General features: G+C 40.7%; 1 protein-coding gene across 3 annotated transcripts in view; it reads right to left on the reverse strand.

Moving 5' to 3' along the window:
• Atp9b (ATPase phospholipid transporting 9B (putative)) overlaps window positions 1-21,340 on the reverse strand; it is a 207,808-nt gene that overhangs the window by 32,389 nt on the left and 154,079 nt on the right. For all 3 annotated transcript variants that reach the window (XM_029546803.1, XM_021214520.2, XM_021214521.1), the window contains exons 14-15: window positions 10,691-10,803; window positions 8,609-8,857 (exon numbers count right to left, since the gene is read on the reverse strand). In XM_029546803.1, the coding sequence (XP_029402663.1) occupies window positions 8,609-8,857; window positions 10,691-10,803 (362 nt within the window). The remainder of the gene's footprint in view (window positions 1-8,608; window positions 8,858-10,690; window positions 10,804-21,340) is intronic.

Raw genomic sequence — 21,340 nt, forward strand, 5'->3', positions numbered from 1 at the left:
TCAGAAATCATTTTAAAATCAGGGGTTCTAGGTAATTTCCAGAAACTCAGTTGTAAAATACTTTCAAAAAGTTTTGTTTTGTTTTGTTTTGTTTTTGACTCTGGGATGGAAAGCTGTCACATACCCTTAATGCTGAGAGCTCCCAGGGCACACAGCAGGCACATGCTTTCAGAGAGAAGATCCTGCACAAGAAACTGTGGGGCAGAGAGAAGCACTGCAGTGCACAGTGCCCTTATTGAAGGCAGATGGGGTGCTTTCTCCCCTGTGGACTACTGGGGTATGACAGACATGGACAACAGGCCTATAGCCACACTGTAGTCTTTATGCAGTCTCTCCTGGGGTCCTCATGCTTTTCCATAACACTTCCTAACAGTGATCTGCACAAGTATGAGGGTTGCTTTAGATTATAAACACACAAATTTAGGCAGTTATAAGTTACCAGTCACAAAATTATATGCAGGTAATACACCAGGGAAAATAACTATCTTCTTTACAATGTTTTGATACTTTTAAAATGTTTACATAGTGGAGTTAGCCTATGATACATTGAGTAAAACCATGATCAAATTGTAATATATACTCAGCAGGCTAGACTAGAAAAGAAGATCTGACAGATCATGAAGTTAGAGTAGACTCAAGCCCTGACCAGAATTCTATTGGTCTGACCTGGCCAGCCCTCATCTGATTACTGTGCTCTACCTTTCTGGATTTTAAGAGTATATTGTTTTGGATACACACAGAAATTTGTCTCATTAATTTGAGTCCCCCTTTCCCCTCTCTACAGGCAATTGATAGTTTTTCCCTTCTGTAAATAAGCATAGATTCAGTAAATTAGGACTTCTGTAAGTTTTGCCAATCTTAGTAAGATTTCTGTGGCCTTGCCCTAGAAGGTAAATCATACAAACAGTAACAGGCTTCTTAGTGCTTGCCAAGTACTATGAGAAGCTGCCATCTAGAAACTATTTGCTTTGTGTGTTCCTGTTTGTGAGGAATCAACTAAAGACTTATCTTCTAAGGATGCCTCTAACAAGGCTGCCAAGTCACTGCACCTTTGTGGCCTGTCACCTTTACTGAGGGCAGGGGTATAAGCATCAGAAGACTGCATGTGGACCTGCATGACTGCAAAAAGGATGTGTCTATGAAAGTCAAATGGCTTTCTAGGCCCAGGTCTTGGAATATTTTGCAGCATAGCAACAGCAACATGCCCCTACCCTCTCAGCATTGGTGGTGTTTGCTGGTTAAGATGACACACCATGCTCAATGGTGTGCCACAGTAAAGTTGGAATCATAACTCTTACTCCAAGCCCCCACGTTTGAGAACAGAAGGAATAGCACCTGCCAGCGATCTGGCACTACAGCCAAGAGCATCAGCAACCTGCTCCAAACTACAGCATCAAAGAAGGCATGTAGGTGTTAACAATCCCATCTAGAGGAGAGCCTGGCACCTGACCACACTGTCTTCCTACCCAAGACAGTGACTCTATAAGTTGCAAATGATCTAATATGCCAAGGTTAAATTTCAATTTACAGTGAAAGGTTACTATTACATTGTGACCCGTAAATTGCATCTTTCCGTGAATACCCTATCATCTCACAGTGCCCCACTACTGTCAAGACCAGGCTTTCTATATTTGGTGACTCACATCTGTTTATTATTTAGTTTATGCCTGGCTTCACAGTTCCTTAGAGTTTGGAGCTTATAACAAAATTAAGTTTAGCTCCTTACACCTAGCCCAGCACTCTACCTAGAAGGTTTAATCACCCCAAGGGTGACATTTCCATATCCAGCCAAGCAAACAAAGGGGTTACATTTTCCGCAACACAGAAACTTTAGTTACTGTCCAATATAACCACCTTGGTATTGGGCAGAATTCTTTTGATAATGCAAAGCTAAACAAGTGACTGAAGAGGGAACAGCCTCGCAGCAGAACCTTGGTGCTCACCGTCATCCAGGTCGATCTTTCCCCTAACAAATAAATCCAGTGGGCAACTCCCAGGGACACACAGCCCATTCTCAGCAGCTCTCCGGCTCCAGGAGGAGCTTGGAATCTGGGTGAGTTAATGGAGAACTGTGTAGCAAAGGAGAGCCCCAGTGAACTCTCTCTGTATGTCTGAAGTAGACTGAGGTGTTCTTTTTAGGACTAGTATCTGATGACAGTAAATAGTAAAACAGAAGCAAAGAAGCTTTTGGTGGCGCTGGCAGCTAGATTCTATTTTCCTCCTACAGACTCAAACAACTGAAAATACATACGTTGGGGTCTGGGGACGAGCCTTAGTTATAGAATATTCGCCCCACACCAATAAAATAAAAGATCCTTTAAAAAAGCATGTTTGAGGAAAGCAGCCCAGCATGCACCTAAGAAATAGATAGCTCTATCAGATGTGTTTGTAAGTTTGAGGGGCTGTGGTCCTCTTCAGGTTTTAACTTGGATCCTTAGAGAGATTACTGATTCTAAGACTAGAGCAAAAATATACATAAGGTGTGCCTTTAGAATCTCTACATGTACATAAAAGAAGGCAATGTTTAGATAAGGAAAGTAGCACGGGAGAGGGGATTAAACAAGTATAGAGCAAGTATCCAGGAATCCATTGTGAGAAGTAAATGGTTGATTAAATAAATCAAAGAGAGGGGGTGGGGAACTCCCTCTTGCAAAAGCATACTTTATACACTTCACCCACAGGGAAGGTGTATAGCTCTCCTTTTGATACAGGCTGTGTGCTCAGGAACTTCCAGACTAAAAATACAGGTTTGTTTTTTTTTTTGTTTTGTTTTTTTTTTGTTTTTTTTTTGTAGGCAGGGTCTCTCTATAACCCTAACTGTCTTGGAACTCACTGTGTGGACCAAGCTGGCTTCAAACTTACAGAGATCCTCCTGCCCCTGCTTCCCAGATGCTGGGATTAAAGGTGTGCACCATCTCAGCCAGCTGTCCATGAATACAGTGTTAAATGGAGAACTATAAGGGAACCCTTCAGTGGAGACACCTGACAAACACACATGGGCCACATGTCCAAGAGCAGCATCGTGGGATTCAAAACAAAGAAGATGACCTCGGGTACGCAGAGGAGAGGACTGCTGTGGAAGCATAGGTGCAGTGTGCACCTCCAGGCACGCAGAGGAGAGGACTTTTTGTAGGTAATGAAATAACTTACAAATAGGGTATCAAATACTCCTTGTGTGTATCTATATTAAATGGAATTAACTGCTGCCTGGCATTATAACAAGAAATAACCTCTGGGGTATTTTGCTCTGAGATATAAAATGATAATCTAGAAGTAAAAGACTTCATATATTTCAAATGACTATTTTTATGACTACTGAGCTTTCTGAAATTTCTAATACATAATGTGACTGTTGATAATAATTCACAGGCAAGAATAATTAAAATGAGAATGTACAAAAAAATTTCAGTGAGAGCCCATGTGATCCTCTGTAGGCCACTTAGCAGTCACTGAACAGCTGTCACAAGCACCTCATCTGCACACTCACATCTCCCCAAGCTAAGTAACCAGCATAGGCAAGTGTGTCCCAGAGCTACGCCATACGGGAGGAAGGGAATAAAGCACAGGGCAAGATTTTATCAATCCCTTTCTCTATAATTCCATTATCTAGAAATTTCTGGGCCACTATTCTTGAAACGCTGGGCAGAAACTTCCTTTATCCTATTAGCAATTATGCACACAGCTGCCAGCTGTAACCCTCAGAGTACATATTTTACCATGTACTTTATAAATCATAATTTAATCATTGACATCTCATCATTTTTGATTGTGGTTATTACAATCATTGTTATAATTTAATAGAATTACTAACCTAAGATGCAATTTGATCATCTGGAAAAAGTGCTAATCAATATTCACAGACAGGCTATGCAGTATTTATTCTCTATTGGTCTTGAAGGTCACAGAATGAAGGCTTTGTGTCACTGACAATGATTTGCTCCTCACAAATATATCGACAAAACACCACAATTAGTCTTGCTTCAATAGGCACACACAATAAAATAAATTAAAAAATACAACACTCCACATACATTAGTTCTTTGGTAAATCCAAATGCAATGCTATTAAGGACATATTGTTCCTTTATTTAGAATAATAAAATATTACTTGTGATTTGTCATTAATTCTAGATGATTCTAGCATATAAATGGCTAAGCAAGGCAACGACAGCTGTATCTTGAAATAATATTTAAACATAGAACTTACTAATGTGGATAAATGTAGCCATATAGGGGAAAGAATGCTACTACTAAATAGCTAGTTTACAGGACTAAGCACTCATTAAAAAGCGCAGCCATCAATCCTTTGGTCTATAGTCAGCAGAGGTCATGCTATGCCTTGATGACTTGTGTTGAAGACCTCTGCACTGAGCTTATGTTATCTTGTGAGTCCTAGGACCTGAGCTCAGTGCTGGCTTCCTGCAACTACACTGGATTTTCATTCTGTGAAGGAATTTCTATGGAGCATCTAACATTTGTTCAGCTTGAGTTTGCTATGCTAAGCCTGTAGACACAAATCACAGGCAAGTAGAACTTCCTTCTGTCTGAGAGAAAATGAAATATTGATCGCTTATCATAAGAACCAATGACCAAGGCATAAATAGGTTCTACCTTATACATACAAAGTCAGCGGTTTCCTCTCTGACATCACTATCACGGTTAGACCTCCGAGTAGACGTGAGCATGCGGCAGATGACACACCACTGCAAGTCCTTAAGAGCTGTGCCTAAGAGGACCTTTATGAATTACTAATTAATCCCCAAGACTTCTACTACTTGTAGATTAAAAGTTCAACTACATTAAAAGTGCTGGTATAGAAAAGATCCCCCTTTTACTCAGGAAAATAAATATCAAGGTGGCTTATACTACAAAGAATAGCAGCTGATTCAAAAACTCAAAAATGGGGGCACTCAGCATCTCACATTCATCCTAAGTCTAAGATGAAACAGTGCTGTGAGCTGATGGGGATTATCACAGGGCAGTGTGATGCACACAACGTGGGAACCTCTCATTTATAAGATCTCTGTAGACACAACTGTTAGAGCCATGAATAAACAGGATTATAAGAATGTAGTTCTGATACAACTGTGTAAAACTAGTTAAGTCTCTTAAATGATAACACTGCTTATTAACCATGGATATTGTGATAGGTCAACACTGAGGTTAAACAGAAAACATCAATTGAACCATTTCCCTAAATAAAGCTCCAGGGTGCAATATTCTGAGCACTTTATTCAATAAAAAATGCTTTTACAATGGTACTTTGGTGATTGGGAAACATTGCTATCATCTGTCAAGCTAACGGCAGCGAAGTTCAATATGCCAAACAACAGGCTATTTGGATGCCTTTCCTGAGGCTCTGGGATCTGCACACACCACATCAATACTACACTTTAGAAAATCATGGTGAAGCCCATTGTTTTCATTTTTAGATTTAAAATATGAGTTACAGATCTTTTTACACATTACTCATTCTGCCTTTAATCTCTGTAAAATTTCCATACAAAGTCAAAAAGCTTAAGTGTAAGGTTAGCAGTTTCTTTGTTATAATTTCTTTATGCTCTTAAGTCATCAAATCAATGAAATGTCTTTCTATGGTAAATTCCTAATATTTAAGCATTAAGACATGTAACAATTTATGATTTTGTATGTACTTTAAAAAATTTACACTTCTTTTGGTAGGCAATAAAGTGAGTATGTAAGATAGTATATTTTTGAACTTGGAATAAGAATTTCTTTGTAAAACCTCTGGTCTAGGCTTCCAAAGAAGAAGGATACAGGAATTCTTTTTCAACGTGTAATTGTATAGAATTGCTGAAGAGTTCTGGAATGCTATAGTAGCAAAAACCAGTATTTAGGCCTTGCTGAGACAAGGAACAGTAGTCCTTTTCTCCTTTCATAAAGCGGTACATCTGTCCTACATTTATCTCAAAACCTTATTGGAGAGCTAAGAAGATAGTAACTTATACATCATACAGATAGGACCCACATACCTGAAATTTCCTAATGGTTTAGAACTGTTGAACAATGTATCCAGATTCCCTATTAACACACACACACACACACACACACACACACACACACACACACCCTATTTTGACACACTGTAATGTTTTCAAAAGATGTAATTAAGAGCTGATCAACCTAGTCTATGAGACACAGAGAAGTAGCATAGGGACACTAATTAAAGGAATATATACTACAGGACCAGGTAGGTAAATGATGGGGCTCATGTCCCTAGCTTGCCCCTTTTACCAAAATGGGATTGTATTCTGAAGCTTACATGTCACCAATAGTTCAGCTAATCCCAATTTTGACATTATGTCAAGATTCTTTATTCCCTTTCTTCCTGGGGGAGGGGAGACAGGATTTATCACTTTGTAGCTCTGGTTGGCCGTGAACTCACTAAGTATACCAGGCTATCCTCCAAACTCAGAGATCTCCCTGCCACTACCTCATGAGAGCGGGATTAAGAATGTGTACCACCAGCCCAGATACTCGGTGTTCCTAAAACATAGTTGTGTGATTGTGTCACAGTTTTATTATGTACCAGTAGGCAAATATTTGAGAATGTGAAATGTAGCCTTGCCAGTCCATAGGATTTAGACCCCATGTGAACTCTAAGGGGTTTCAGACCACTTGTCCTACAAGCCCACTTTTAAACAACCATGCACATTCTTCTGTTCCCTCTTCCTGTCTTGAGTTTGCCCTGGCTTCTTGTCTGAAGCTTTCCTCCACAAGAATTCTGGCCATCTACACTTGACCTGGGTTTCTCCTGCATCTTTAACTCGCCCCTGAATACTGTGCCTTCCTTTCTCTGTGGCCATCTGAGGGATCCTAATTTTGTCACATATCACCTAGCCTGACAGATTTTCTTTTGAGTCTCAGAGGAAACCTCCATTACTCTGTAACTGTCACATTCTACATGCAGAGAAAAACAAAAAACAAAAAACAAAACAAAAAAACCAGTATCAAGCAGACAATACCAAGGCCTACTTGCCAAATCAAACAATCTCATGACTACTGAACCTTGTGAGTCCCTGTAGTTAAACTCAGGAAACAGTGCTTTAGGTGGCCTGTAAGAGCAAGTCACCATGGTGGCTCTCTTTCTCAAGGGAAGCTCTTTCAAATGAGTGTATAGCATTAAGCCCTAGATCCTGTGGTGAGTGGGATCTAATTCCTGAGGTGCTCTCACGCATCTTTCCAACTGTCCAGTGCATAGGTCTTGGCTGTCTTTAACAAGGCAAATCTCTTAAACAACCATGCCACCTCTGTCTAAAAGTTGCAAGGAGCTCTAATGGCCAATCTGCATACATTTCAAGCACTCCATTACTCTGCTTTCTGCTTCTAATTCTTACTACAAACCTTCTTAAGAACAGCCATCAATAGCTATGTGAAATGTCTTGAAATTCTCTACTACATTAATTAGTCTATTACTTTTAAACTTATCCTTATTCAAAGTCCCAGAAAACAGGCAAAAAACAGTTTTGTTTGTTTGTTTTCCAGAATGTGACATGAATATCTCTAATTTCCAGCAGGGTTTCGCTCACACTTGAGTCCTCTAAGCTTGGCTCATTAGCCATATGACCTTTGGTATTTTCATCTTCTGATCTTACAGACTAGAACTACCTTCTAGGTCTGTCCACTGCTCATCAACAACATTGGGGTTCTATTTCTACCTTTCTATTGCTTCCAGAATCAGAATTTAACAGGCTCCCCCCCACCCAGGATGATTATGTACTTATATGATCTAATTTTGTAGGGTATTTGAAAGATCTAACTTGCTAACCCTGCCTCTAAAGTTGGTTTGATTATATTACATAACTGTCTAAAGTACTCTGAGGGACAGATTAGATAAAGCTGTATACACACACTCAGAATGACTGCAGAAGAAGTGGAAATTTTAATAATGAATCTTACCAAATCCCAACGGAGCAAAGCTGCAAATGACTAAGTTAATGCATTTAAGTTTTTTCATCATTTCTGTAGGTTTCTCAATTATTTATACTCCAAATCTTTTAAAAGAACACACACACACACACACACACACACACACACACACACACACACACACATGCACGCTCTTCAGAACAATTGGAAATTTAATATATAAGCCCAGTGACTCACTGCAACATAAGGAAATACTAGACAATGAAGTAGAACAACAGTAACTAAGTTCATTTGGGGAACCAAGTTTTGATAAAGTCAGCTGATTTTTCTCAAGTTATTTCCATTAAAAACTTTTGAGTGTAATAGTATAAAACTACAAGGCCAAAATCTTTAAGAATCTTCCATTAATGTCATAAGTAAATCTAACCTGATAACAGTCTGAATTTCAGAGGCCTAGGCTATGGCTAACAAGGATCATGCAGACTAGCCCTTAGGCATTGACACGGAAGGGTCAAAAGTGAGCTCTGAAAGGCTAGGACTATGCCCAGAGGGTCACACATACTAAGGTTAATATCAGAATTCAGGACATGGTTCCCTGTCCTTACCTTAGAGAAGCAACCCTCAAGCCTGTAGACTCCAGGCAGGCAGAAACAGATCACACAGGTTTGCACTGTAAAGACTACCCTCCCCAAACAAGATGCTCTAAAGAAGCAACTGACCTCATCGGGGCTGGAGGCCTGGTAGGTGCGGTTCTCATCGCTAAAGTCTTGGTCTGCTTCAGCAAACTCGGTCTCTCCAGTGATGCCAGTCCGAGCCTCATACACAGGAGTGACATTATGACAAAGGGCAATGGCTTTCACTGCTTCATGGATTCTACTGCTGACGCTCTTCTTGACTTTAGGCGTTGAGGACTGGCTTCTTCTCAGTGGAGCAGAACTTGGGTTGTGCCCACTTGGTTGTGAGTGTACCTTTAAAACAGGGAGCCATGTAATAAGGGCAGACAGAAAAAATGATCCACACAGAAATTACTGCATGTTTTATCAACTAAAGTAAGCTGTTTGAGACTATTACAGTGATTTGATTCTTCTTTTACACTGTACACAGGAATATAAATTATTATTTTTGTCTCAGCACTGCAAATTTCTTGGTTCTTTTGAGATTGTCAAACATATATATATATATATGTGTGTGTGTGTGTGTGTGTGTGTGTGTGTGTGTGTGTATTTGTTATGATATTTAAAGTCAGACATGTTCCCTTTTCCTAAGTTCAGTTAATTACTACTTTACTCCTTATGACAGCAAGATGAAGAACAATGCAGAATGGTGTGTGCACACACTACACATAAAACAATACCGAACAACACAGACTTTCCCCTGAATATCATAAATAAACCCACTGTGATTTGTAGCTAACAAAGATTAAATATAGTAATGGTGTCAGCGAAAGCAAGCTTGTCAGAGCTCAGTCTGATCCATGGGAAACAACTGCCCACTGAGCTCTGTGTACCTGCATAATTCCCATCAGGTCTAGTAATGAGTAAGCAAACTGTCACCACCCAGTGATGGGTTTCTATTATTCACTTCCTACCATGGTGGGCGACAGAGGACACTTCCCAAACCCACAGGACACACACACATTTTCCTGTTAACCTACCTCAGAGATTCAGGACAGTACTCAGAAGAGACTAGAGTCAGAGCAACTGAGAGTCACTAAGTATGAGCCTCTCCCCACCAAGCACAGGACTGCGTGCAGAGTTACCTGCTCAGTGCTCAACTGTGCTACCCACAGCTGCATGGCAGCCCCCATCTGTACCAGCTTACAAACTGCTTCATCCATGGAGGAGCTCAGCCCTTTCCCTTCTGAATTATGTAATGCCCACTGATGCTTGTACAATTTAATTTCACACAAATTCCATTAAAGAGTAAGCTCTCACCCAGCCAGTGCTTCCAGTGGGCAAAGATAATCAGGTTAAGAAAGATCTGTGCTACATTAAAGTAGGCTACAGACAACCATCATTACAATAACAACATAAATAGGGACTAACACTACATAGTCTTACCAGAAAAGCCCACAGACATCTTTTAGTGAAAAAAAAAATCTCCAAATGTTCTTAGATATAAGTAAACATTAAATATCAGTTATATCTATATAATGATTCTTCAACTCTTCTGCTTTTAATATGACCCTGATAAAATAGTTATACAATAATCACATCATGGATACAAATGCCTCCTTAAATTATGCAGGCTACTGTTATGGCCTTCGGGTGCCTCTCAGAGGCTGCAGGTGAATCTCTGTTACTGAAGACACTACACAGTTAAGACATAAGACTCCAAAGTTTTGAGTTGGATAGCTTCCTTCCTGCAGTGTAGCTTCCATAGTGAGTTCAGAAAGTACTTTGTGAGCTGCCAAGGGAGCATGGTGCTGAGGTACCTACCTTAGTCACTGAAAAAATAAAAAACAGAATGTATTTGTCTTTTAATGTGAGAAGGTTTTAAGTGTAAATAAAAACAAAGGGATTAGGAAACAGCAAAGCCAGTATTCTATTAATTACCCTTTAAAATACTGTTTACTAAACTATTTTTATTAATAATTCATTAAAAAACAAATAAATGATTTGAGCTCATCATATTTTCCATGAATCTGCTGATACAGATATGCTAGTCATAGTTTCTTGGTTGAGATACTAGAGCTTATAGGAGGGTAATGATAAAAAAAGTAAAATAATCCAATCAGTATTATCAGCTCACCACGGTGGGTGCACTGAGAGAAGATGGCATGCAGAAGTACACTCACATACCTGCAAGTAGGAATTCAGGACGTGACTTTGGATTTCGTCCATAGTGTCTGTTCCGTAGGAGACAGTACCCAGATGGAGCCGCTTAAATACCATTTCATTCTGAGTGAGCGTTCCTGTGATAGGAAGATTAGCAGCAGTGAGCACAGGCAGAGTGAGCAAGCTCTGCAGTTCCATAAGGAGGGCTGCTCACACACTGCCTGTGCCCTGGGACCATCTGTTAGGAGATGCAAAGTCCCCGCAGAATGGTCACTCGGAAAGGGAGGCCTAGAAGTTTTTCTCTAAGCACGTTACCTTAATAGTCTTTACCAATGGAAGGGGCTCTAGAAAAAAAGAAAATCTGAGACTCTGTGCCTGGTTCCCATCTGTGAATTGGTATAATAGCAACTTCGAAGCTAAGTCATCATTGACTCAGTCACAGTACTGGGCTGGAGAATGACACCCAGCCCCACATTAGCATGGTTTAGTAGCCTTAGGACCTACTTCTGAAAAGTCATCATTATTGGTAGAAAGGTAATACTCCTGAAGTTTAACCCTCCTATACTGCCAGGAGCCAGCCTGGCTCAGAATGGTTGAAGCAGGACACAGGGTTGGATGTAGAGGTTGCTTTAAAGTACCTTTAAAAACTATACTGAATGTTTGCTGGTAACTCTTAAAAAAAATCTTAAAAACTTTGTTACTTATTCTGTTGTTAAAAACTGCTGGCTTGGATGATTAACACCTGTTCCCTGGCAGTGGGTAAGGTAAGTAAAATATTTATTGCTATAGCTCCCTTCTCTGTCCAGGCAGCCAGAAGTCTCTCCTGCTAGGCTGGTTAACTCTTTGTGAACCAGAGATGAAGGAAAGAAAAATAATTAAATGCTTTCTATAGGTAGATGTGCACAGACACATATACAAACATACATCCACACACTGGCTGGGCCTGACTACGTGTCTCAATCAACTCCACAAGTATCCATGCATGCTTACATACAAACACATTTACTTACACAGGGTATGTACACACAAACTATACATTTGGATGGATGGATGGATGGATGGATGGCATAGAACCCCCCCTCCCCAAGCCAAACCATCCTACCAACAATTTTATTTCTTCTCTCTGGCCTTTGTATATCTTCTTAGATAAAAAGCTCTTTTAAGAAAATTACCTCAGAGATAAAATGGGAGTTCAGAGTATGTTGATATTAAGTTCAAAGAAGTGTTTCGCTCTAAACGCTCATTATAAATTCAAAGCAACAGCTTTTACATAGCCTTGCCTTATCATACTACACACCTGTGGCTTTATCTTTGGACTTAAATGTTTTCCTTGAACATAAATCTGTCCCAAGTCTGTATCTCTTTTAATGTAATTATAAAAGCTCATTGTATTTCTTACTATGCAGCCTTTACTTACTATTAAGAGGAATGGGCACATTCTATTCTTGATTCTAACTTTATTGCATCTTTCTAGCAAAGCAACTAAGACCATCTCTTAAAACTTACTTCCTAAAATAATTTAAGTCAAATTAGGGATTCTATAGGTTTATTAATTCATTTAGATAGCATTAATTCATGAAAGTTCATCTTTTTGATGATCTGCAGGAAATTGGATCCATAGAATGGGCTAATGCCCAGGGGTTATTATATTAATTTAATGTCAGGAAGAGCATATCAGCTACAAAAGCCAGTCCTTAGATGGAGTCTTTTTGGGTCTTGCCATTGAGCTCACCCACCATTGCAGACCATGCAAAAAAATGGTGGGCTACCCTTAGCCTTTCCTAGATGGCTCTGTATACATTTGTGTCACCTGAAATAACAAGAAGATTTGTGAAACGGGAGACAATTTTCGCAGGTGAGTTTCTGAGAGAGACATGGGGATGTGCTATATAACAATAGCTCCTCAAACCAGAGCAGAAGCTTTGAAATGACTATGCCCAGGACTGCCAATAAAGCTGAGCCACATATAGCTTGCTTAATGCAAATACTCATGTGGTGCCAGCACATAGTGAAAGTTCCCTTTTAGTAGGAACAAAGGTGCTGCCATCAAGGTGCTTGTGTCTAGCCTCCACTGAGGCTTCAGCACTGGACTTAAAGCACAGGTAGGAGGGTTCCCACTAACAGGCACATAAGTGAGAGGCGTGATAAGCCATGGCATAGCCATTCCAATGAAAGTTGGGCTTTCCCCACATCTGTATGCCTTTAATTTTCTTTGGCATACATGATATTGACAATACCTATCAATGACTAGTCAGGATTTACATTCAGGGTAAAATACGTTATTGACTTGGAGCTTTCCAGAAGAACATGGGATCTTCTTTACAAAAGACTAGCTTTTTATTTTCTTGTTTTTTTTTTTTTGATGCTATTTTGACAAGCATTCTTATAATGAACATACTTTATTAGAGCTTTACAAAGTCCTCAGGAGCAACATTGGTTGCAGTCCTGTGCACTGACCATGTGTACCATACATCTTAAGTACATGGCTCCAACATCAGAGAAGTGGAAATGAAGCCAGTTATATGAGATGTAATCTATGCTAGTCTCAAAACGGAATTAAAATATGTGGTTACATTAAATATCAAAGTCAGCAGCAACCCAGCTTCTAAATAAAATGAGGAGCTCTGTAGGTAGCATTTAACAAAGATGGATAATCAGAATTCTAGTACTATGTAAAGGCAATGAAATAATATACAAATTGGTAAATACAAAGCTCACAAAGAATGTGTTCCCAAAATTTGCAATATTCTAAATGTATTATATATGAATAGTTTCTGTTTCAGATGACTTGATATAAATGACGCATTTTCTATAGACTTTTCTCCTTGATAACTTACAGTGGGCCAAGGAGATCAACTTTTATTATGAATAATTTTATATGTAAAGTTGAAAATACTACAACAAACAATGATTGATATACATCAGACAAATAATGAGTTCTTTGTTTAAAAAAGCTTAAAATAATTTTATTAGTTAAGAATTTATCTATTTTGATTATATCCATCCTTCCTCCCCAACTCTTTCCAGTACAACCTTCACATCCCTTCTCACCCAACTTTGTGTTCCTTTTTCTGCCCTTCCCATGCCATATCTCTTCACTATAACCCAGGCAACAAGAAGGCCAATTTGGAGTATCCAACTATCTTTGGATGTGTAGCCTTCCACTGGAATGTGGTTGATTTATCATAGAAAAGGCTGTCCCTTTCTTTTCCAGAAGATTTTTATTAACTATATTATAGGGACATAGTGATCACCCTTTGAAGCCTTGACTGATAAACAAGACCCTCACCACTGCCTCCTCACAGTGAAATGCCACCAAAGGTGGCAGATGGATGTAGAAAGTCCTAAACAGGTATAAGTGGTTGTCAATGCTACCTCTACACAGTGCTATAAGTACCCCCCAGCCCGCCCTGTCTTCTCTGCTCTCTGTGTTGAGTAATTCTGAAGTCTCTCAGATCTACTCGGGAACACGTACAGCACGACTCTCCCTTCCCTGACCTCTATTTAGGAAATCTTTGGCACAGCCTTCTTCATCTGTCCTCCTAATCTGAGAACCTCTTGTGGGTTTTCTTAAACTCAAGGTCTAATATTTTCTAACACATTTCCCACCTCTGCTATATTTCCAAAATAAAAATCGCTTCACATCACTCTCATGATTAAAAGTAACCAATAACTTGATATGGTTTACCCTTTTAAATATAAACTGCTCAGAATAGAAACAGAATTTTCATGATGCAGTCTAGAGCTCCTTTCTTCACACTGTTTGACAGTCTTAATTGTTGCCTTCCTCAGCAAGGGGCCAAAGCCCCTCACCTCCCACATTCCCACAAACTTCAAAGGAATTAGAAATTGCATATCTGATAAACAATCACTACAAGGCATCAGCAAACCCAGGGGTTCATGTAGTAGACAGCATGGGTCCAAATGCCTGTAACCTGCATGCCAGCTACTTCCAACACTCTAAAGCTCTGTCTTTAACAGTGTGTGTGGGTCGGGAGGGTGGGGTGGGTGTGTGAAACTTCCTGTAGGATAATGTATGAAGTCACCAAAACACAAAGCACGGTAGAGTGGATTTCTTTCCTCAAAATCCTATAGCTAAAGAGATAGGCAGGAACCAAACTTATTTCCAGAGGCCCCAGATGGAGGGAAGGCAAGGCAAGGCAGAAAGCATGCTGAGAGGGTGGGCACCCCAGAGAGACCACCAGTGTGATGTGGAGAGGAACTCCCTAAGGGTGAACTGAGGCATGCCTACAACTGTGGGCACACTGATGCTCCTTGAAGGCAGAGTGCAGGGACAGGGCCCATGAGAGGCCAAGAGGGGGCGGAGAGGGTGTACCATGTCAAGAGGACACTAAAGAGGAGGACACAGTGAGGAGGGAAGGCTGTGTTCTGTCACGAGGACACTATAAAGAGGAGAGCTTGTGTCATGTTAGGGTTTTTAGGTCAGGTGTGGAAGACACTGTAAAGAGGAAAACAAACCTGTCTCCATCAGGGTGACACAGCTGAGCCTGATGCACCTGACTAGGCTCTCCTCTTCACAGTCCCCTCCTCTTGTGACACAGAGTCTCCTCTTGTGGTCTCTACACTGAGAAGACTACCTCCTTTCTCTTTTGGAGTATACCAAAATTACACTCACTAATCACACATGCACTCATGCGTGTACACACACACACACACACACACACACACGGGTGTCTGCCACAGTGAAACTGCCACTTAAGCCACACTAGTCTCCAACTCTTAATCCTTTTGCCTCAGCCTTTGGAATGCTGGGATTACAAGAATTGCCCACCAAGTACTGGGGATCCAATCTTGGGCCTTGAGCATGTAAGGAAGCACGGTATCACTCCATTACACTCCCAGCATGGAGTCTCTGCATGATCTCAATGTCACCCCCATAACCCCGTTCTTACCCTGGAGTGAAAATTGCTGCTGCTGAAGATAACAGTTCAATTAAAACTGAGAACTGATAGGTATGCTGTGGCCCACAACCTCAATCTCCGCATTCGAGCTGCGGAGCCAGGTAGAGGTCTCTTTGAGTTCCAGGCTAGCCTAGTCTACAGAGCTCTAGGCCAGCCAGGGATGTGTAGTAAGACCCTGTCTCAAAAAATAAATCCAAAACCCCAACAAAACTGAAAACAAAACAAAATTGACCAAACAAAAGCCTAAGGACTAACAATGCATGGACACTCTATATTTGAATCATGTATCATTCACTTTTTGTTCTCCCAGAGATTTCTGGCAAAAACCCCCCTAGCATTTCAAATGCAACAGGTTCACCATGGCATCAGCTGCTTTCCAAAGCAAAGACATATCATTACTATTTAGACTATTTCTGGATAGTAAATTCAGGGTTTGAATGTGGCTCCTATTTTAATACATCACTTTAGTCATCCATTCAGCCTATGATAAAGCATTTCCAATCTAAGTTTCTTAAGTTCTACAGTGTTATCTACTGTGTATTGCTTCTGAGCATCTTTGGAGAAATCTTAAGAGTAATTCTAGACATGCACAAAGCCTATGAAACAAGAGAACCCAGAAGACAATAAAATATTAAACATATTGTTGCACAGTATGTTCAGTTGAAATGATGTAAGAGATAACTGATGCCCAGGTTACAGCTCTTATCTCCTTCCCCGAGATATTATAAAGCTCTGTGTTTAGATTTCTTTTCCTGTCACTAGCCCAGCTACATTCACTTGTAAGCTTCCTGCCTGTGCCTCCTGAGTGTAGGTATGTGTCATCACATCTATCTCAGTGTTCAGATTAATAAAAGACTTTCACTCCGTTGTTTACTTGGAGCCATGGAGGATGTCACGAAGAAGTCAGAGCGAGTTCGTAACACAGGGCAATTAAATAGATTACATTACTTTTAGGAACAGCATCCCTTCTGAGTAAACTTTATACACGATGAGGCAGGGTTCACCTTCATTTGTGCATACAGATATCCAAGTGTTGGGGCAGTCTGCTCCTTTTCTAGAGCACCATCTGGATACCTTTGTTGACAGGTGGCTACTCCACCTTATAACTTAACCTGGCACACTGTGCGTCAGTTCTTTGCCCTGCCACTCAGTCCTACCAGGGCAGTTCTGTGGTCAGTTATGAAATGAGGATGTTCCAGTCTTTCTAACTTCCTTCTTTAAGACTATTTTAGTTTACTGGTCCCTCCCAATATATCCATACAGATTTTTAGATGAACTGCAAGTACTGAAAAAGATAAGTAGCTGGGATTTAAATAGGTATTTAGAATTTGTAAATTAATTTTTGATACTATTCTAAATGAAGTTGCTTTCTAATTCAACTTTGGGACAGTTTATTGCTAGTGTATAAAAGTCCGACTCGTTTTGATGACCTTGTTTTACACACGCTGGCTGTTAGGTTTCTAGGGATCTGTGAGGACTCCCTCTATGGAAAACTGAGTCACACACAGCAGACACTTTTACTCGCCCCTACAGTATGGATAGATGCCATTTCTTTTTCATGTCTATTTTGCCTTGGCTAAATGTCTAAATATTTTTAGCAGAATTATCTATAATAAGCAAAAAGGGAGAAGTAACCCAAATGCCCATTTATTCATAGGTGGATAAATAAAATGTAGCATGCACATACAATGGAATAGTATTTACCAGAAAAAAAAAGAATGAAGTACTCCCTATACAATGTAGATTAACCTTGAAAAAACTCTACTAAATGAAGCTCAACACACAGAGCCCATGTGTTCTACATCATCCATATGATGTCCACCAGGCAAATCCACAGGGCCAGGGTTTCCTGGGACTATGACTGGAGAAAGTACCGAGTGAGGAGTGACTGTCAGTGCTTGTAAGCACTGGTCTTGGGGCGTAATGAGAAATTTCTAAACTGAAACTGTGGTAAGTGCCATATAATAGTTACACAAAATGCTGTGCAAGAGAGATAAAGCCTGAGTTTTTCATTTAACTCAAGCTACAATATAATAACTGCATATCTAAAGTTTCTAAGCTGTAATAAACAATGTTTCAATCAGTTCAAAACTGATATATCCCAATCACTGACTAGCATGGCCCACAGACCAAAACCTAAAGTGTCCCTGATACTCCAGCATTCTAGATAAGTACATCACACCCGGCTGGGTCCTAGGATCTGGGATGTGTGTGTAGACAGGTGAGTGCAGTCTTCACACAGCAAATGGGATCCAGAGAGTGTTTGTTAAAGGTGTCAGGGTTGCACTTTGTCTCCTACTCTATACTGTCAGTCCCGGGCGAGGGCAGCAATGCATCCTTCCTGTCTCACCTCTACAATTTTCATAACTCAGTCACTTGGTGATTTCTAGGCACTCTGTCATCTTAATATGACAGAAACCAATGGGCTCCAAACTGGAAACTGTTAACATGGAGGTGCTGGCTTGAAACTAGATGGTAAGGGAATCACCACATCAAAGAAAGTGACATTGAGTTGTTTATGATACTCAGGTCCTATGACACCAGGTTTTCTTGTGATTTCTAAGACAAAAATGTAGTAGTCTTTCATAATGCAGAGGCTTTCTGGACTGCAGTGAGCAAGACAGGCAAGGAGGAAATTGATTTTTAGGGCAAATGTCCTGCGGGTATCATTTTCATGGTGGCAGCAGATGCAGTCCATGCTGGGAAGCAGATGTGAAGCCCCTGATCAGAGCCACCGGGCTGCAAGTTGTCAGCACATCAAGATTGTGCTGAGCCATAATACACGGACAGACAGGTGGTTTTAACAAACAGAAGAAGCCACCTGCAGTGCAGAGAGATAAGCTCATCTCAGGACTACAGGATTTCTTGTGAAAACTGGAGCAAGGCAAAGGCATGACCATGAGTGATCACTGGCTGTAGCAAAACAAATGAGCAAATGAAAACAAAGCTCTCAAACAATGAGTGACTCACTGAACTGTAACATCAGCACTGGTCATTAAAACATACTGTTGGGTTGGGTGTGATGGCACATACATAATCCCAATACTCAGGAGGTTGAGGCAGGGGTATGAGTTCAAGGCCAGCCTAAGCTAAATATGGAGTTGTCTCAAAAACTTACAGGACTCGAGAAATAACTCAGTTGGTAAAGTATATTACTCACAGGCATGAGGGCTAATCTCTAAAACCTGCCTTTTTAAATTTTTTTTTTTTTTTTTTTTTTTTAATAATTGGCTAGGCATGGTGGTACATGCCTTTAATCCCAACACTCAGTAGCAGAGGCAGGCAGGTGTCTGTGAGTTTGAAGGCAGTTAGGTCTTTATAGAGAGTTTCAGGCCAGCCAGGGTGACACAGTGGGACACTGTCTCAAAAGCCAAACCAAACCAAACCAAACCAAACCAAATTGGGCATGACAGTACACATGTACCTGTAATCCCAGTGACAAAGAGCTGGAGACATGCAGATCCCTGGGGTTCACTGGCCGACCAGGCTAGCTTATCTGGAAGTTCAAGGTAAGTGAGACCCTGTCTCAAAAAAACAAAGTGGGAAGCACCTGAAGAATAACACACCACCTAAGCTTGTCTCTGGCTACCACATATACGTGTATGAACATTCATGCACATATATGCATGCATATATACAAATCAATCAAACACATACACTACTGAATGTAGACTCAGTCTGTTTTCCCTGTAAATCAGGTCTTTCCCAAAGATTCTGATTGTTAGCACTTGTGTTAGGTGTCTCAATCAGTCTAAACACCCGAAATGTAAATTATACTACTCATATCCAAGTACTTTAGTGAATGACTGTCCTAGTAAGACAGCAAATGTTTGCTTTAAAGGAATACTTTAGGTACTATCACCATGATGGGAAGATCTCACGGCCTTCTGGTTTATAGGACATTAAAAATTTACTCTAAATCTGACTTTCAAGATCTGCCTACCCTGTAACACTAACAAGCACACAGTTTTTGCTGGTTTTAAAAATTATTAAAAAAGCATTTCCCTCCTGATAATGCTGTCCTATGAAATGCACAACATTCAAATCTGAACAACATGACATTTTGGGTAATGGATACTATAATTAAATATAGGTTCAAAAAAAATAATCCTCTTGTTTTACTGGGTATTTCTATTAATGGTTTTGTTCTACATGAAGACAAAAACTTCCTACCAAAGGAATTAATGTATTGCTTTAATAGTCTGTACCGTGAGTTAAGTTTTAAAATTTATGAGTTCACTGCAGCATTGTTCTTTAAACAATGGCATTGTCAGATGCAACCAGTGAGAAGATTAAAGTTCTCCCGGCAGATTAAGTACAAATTATCCGTCCTCCTGTTTCAGCATCATTTGTTCATTTATCACATAGTGTCTAGTATTCCTGGTCAGTGTCAATATGCTTTGCATCCTTGCAGCTAACAGATGTCGACTCTTGTCGAATGAATTACTTTATGTTTCACGCGCTGCTGGCCGCAGATGTGTCACTATAGCAACATCATTAATTTCAGATCTTACCGGAAACGTGCACTCCAATCAAACCTAATTATACCACATTGCTTTCTTGTCCACAAGAAGGAAACTATAATGCAATTATTGGGACACTTCATTTTCTGTTCTGCTGTGGCAAATGAGAGAGCCACTGTGATGGACGCTTCTTGTCAAAAAGCTTATTGATGAAGCACAAACCCAATTTACAATCATACGAAGGACCACCTTACGATTATGTTAGTAATGTAAGGTTCCTCAGATGCCAGCTCACACTGGAGCATTGCAGCAGGAATCAGCCCCTATATGATGTCTGTAAAGTGCCTGGCCCCAGTGCTGTGCCTCTCATCTCCAAAACCAGAGCTGCTCATGTCAACAATCACCCACTGCTGAGGACAGGCAGTGTCAGCAGCTCACACCTCACCAGCTTCCAGCACAGAGGCGCCAGGGAACACACATACTTGCAGAAGAATACAGGGCCATTGCTTTTGTGAATAAAATAGAGAAGATGAGATAGAACTAGCAACTTACAGCCTGGAACATAATGCTAGTCAAAGCCAAGTGTGCACTGTCTCAGCAGGACACAAAAGGGGGCAAGAGGGCAAGGTAGGCCCTGCTAGACTTACCCCAACTTCTGCTTGTGCTCTCCTACTGTCTTTGTCCCGAGAGCTGTCCAACAAATGGCCTCAGAGCTGGCAAGGCTGACAACTCTCACTCAGCAGAGCTCAGATGTATCTGAGATCACAATCAGAGGGGTGGCCATCACTCAGTCTCCACTCTCTTCACCTGACTGTGTGAAACACGTATGCTTCCTTAAGACTATGGTGGGGGAGTACTGAAACGTCACTGAGCTGCTGAAAAGAACAGTGGTTCTCTGTTTTCCACCAGCCTATGGTTTAGCCAGTGTGGCCTTCATGAGAGGCCATGGCCATCTACCACCTCTGAGAACCCCTGGAACACTCAGGAAACAGGGATGCAGAGCCCACCACTACCACCTCAGCTCCCAGCAAGACAGGTCAAAACCCTGAAAACAGGTAATGAGCCAGAGTTCCTGTGCGACAGCTTCAGGGAGAGACTGCGGTGGTAAGGGTGCAGCCAGAACATTAGGGTTCTAAACAAATGGCCACACAATTGAAAAACTCAGCCAATGATGGCATTTTCTTTGGGAGCTCTTACACTGAGAAACAGAGGTGAGCAGGCATGGTGGCTCATCTGTAGTTCCTGTACCTGGGAGGAGGGGGAGCAGAAGGAGGAGGAGGAGGAGGAGG

Source organism: Mus pahari, chromosome 15, assembly GCF_900095145.1.
Source record: "Mus pahari chromosome 15, PAHARI_EIJ_v1.1, whole genome shotgun sequence".
Taxonomy (NCBI): Eukaryota; Metazoa; Chordata; class Mammalia; order Rodentia; family Muridae; genus Mus; species Mus pahari.